This window comes from Echinops telfairi, unplaced genomic scaffold (genome assembly GCF_000313985.2).
Source record: "Echinops telfairi isolate 266 unplaced genomic scaffold, ASM31398v2 ScPeMD7_7457;HRSCAF=8495, whole genome shotgun sequence".
Lineage (NCBI taxonomy): Eukaryota > Metazoa > Chordata > Mammalia > Afrosoricida > Tenrecidae > Echinops > Echinops telfairi.
Window position 1 is genome coordinate 65,657 of NW_022111357.1, and position 1,697 is coordinate 67,353.

General features: G+C 48.0%; 1 protein-coding gene across 1 annotated transcript in view; it reads left to right on the forward strand.

Moving 5' to 3' along the window:
* LOC101663616 (L-amino-acid oxidase-like) overlaps positions 1–1,697 on the forward strand; it is a 6,099-nt gene that overhangs the window by 663 nt on the left and 3,739 nt on the right. The window contains exon 2 of the mRNA XM_004705257.2: positions 859–1,073. Within this exon, the coding sequence (XP_004705314.2) occupies positions 859–1,073 (215 nt within the window). The remainder of the gene's footprint in view (positions 1–858; positions 1,074–1,697) is intronic.

The following is a 1,697-nucleotide window of genomic DNA, read 5'->3' on the forward strand; positions in this document are numbered from 1 at the left end:
CCACTAAAATCTGTTCAGAGTCATATTTTCCGGTGACGGATGGATGCCTTGTCATTGATGTTGTTGTTAGACACCAACTCAGAGTGACCCTGTGCACAACAGAAGCAAACATGGTCCTGTGCCACTCTCAAAATTGTTATTATGTTCAAGCCCATCATTGTACCCATGATGTCAATCCATCTTGTGGGGTGGGGTCTTCCTCTTTTTGCTGCCCTTCTACTTTACCAGCCACGATGTCCTTCTCCAGGGACTGGTCTCTCCTGACCACACATCCAAAGTCGGTGAGATGAGTCTCACCCTCCTGGCTTCTAAGGAACATTCTGGCTGTGCTTCTTCCAAAACAGATTTGTTTGTGCTTGTGGCAGTCCATAATAATTTTCATATTCTTCGCCACCACCATAATCCAAATGCATCGATTTTTCCTCAGTCTTCCTTATTCAATGCTCAACTTTAACAGGCATAGGAAGCAATTGAAAATACCATGACTTGGGTCAGGTACACCTCCCCCAAGTTACATCTTTGCTTTACAACACTTGAAAGAGGTCTTGTGCAGCAGATTGACCCAATGCGATGCGTCACTTGATCTCTTGACTGCTGTTCCTATGAGCACTGATTGTGGGTGCAAGCCAGACAAAATCCTGGCTGACCCCACACCCTATAATCACGCATTTCTCTACAGACAGAAAGGCACAAAGATACACATTGACCGACAGCCACGCACTCACAAGACTCTGCCCTGCCTTTCCATTGTGATCTGACTCACCTAATCACCTTTATTACACTGCCAAGTTCATCTGGATAGAATGGGACAGAGTCTGGGCTCTAGACAGCAGTCCCCATTCTCTTCTCTGCCCCCAGGAATGCTGATCTTGGGGTTCTTGCTAATCACCCCCGGCTGCTTTGGCTTCTTTGAAGATTTGGCCAAGTGCTTTCAGGACCCCAATTATGAGTCCATCCTCCTCACAGCCCAGAAGGGGCTCCCCACCTCCCCACTGCGGAAGCGTGTGGTAGTCGTGGGAGCTGGCATGTCGGGCCTCGTAGCAGCCAAAGCCCTGCAGGACTCTGGTCACCAGGTAAGGAGGCTTTAGAGCAGCAGTTCTCAACTTGTGGGTCGTGGCCCCTTTGGGGGTAGAACGACCCTTTCAGAGGGGTCACCTGATTCATAACAATAGCAAAATTACAGTTATGAAGTAGCAACGAAAATAATTTTATGGTTGGGGGACACCGCAACATGAGGGGCTATATGAAAAGGTCACGGCATCAGGAAGGTTGAGAACCACTGCTTTAGAGGGACTTCAGTCATTTGCCTTTCAGCTTCCTTCTTTGGTTGCAAAAACAGTTTGATGGCCACTAACTCGTAGGCATTTATACATAACCCATTGGGCCTCTTAACACTTTCTTATTGTTCCTCAGAAATCTGGGTTTACCCCTGAGACTTGCCCTTAACTATGTCTTGTGCTTTAATGAAAACAAAGTCAAGAGGAGTTATTAAAGCAGGCAAGGACTAGCAGGTGATCTGTATCTTGCCCACCTGCAGACACAGGTGTATCTGTATCTTGTCTGTATCTTGCCCGTTACATCTGCAAGACTCTTAGAACATCCCCAGTTTGGTCATCCGGCACACAAGTGGGGGCTGAATGCTCGGAATTCCAGCCTAGAGAGCATGGGGCGGGGGGGAGAGTAAAGGGGAGGGACAG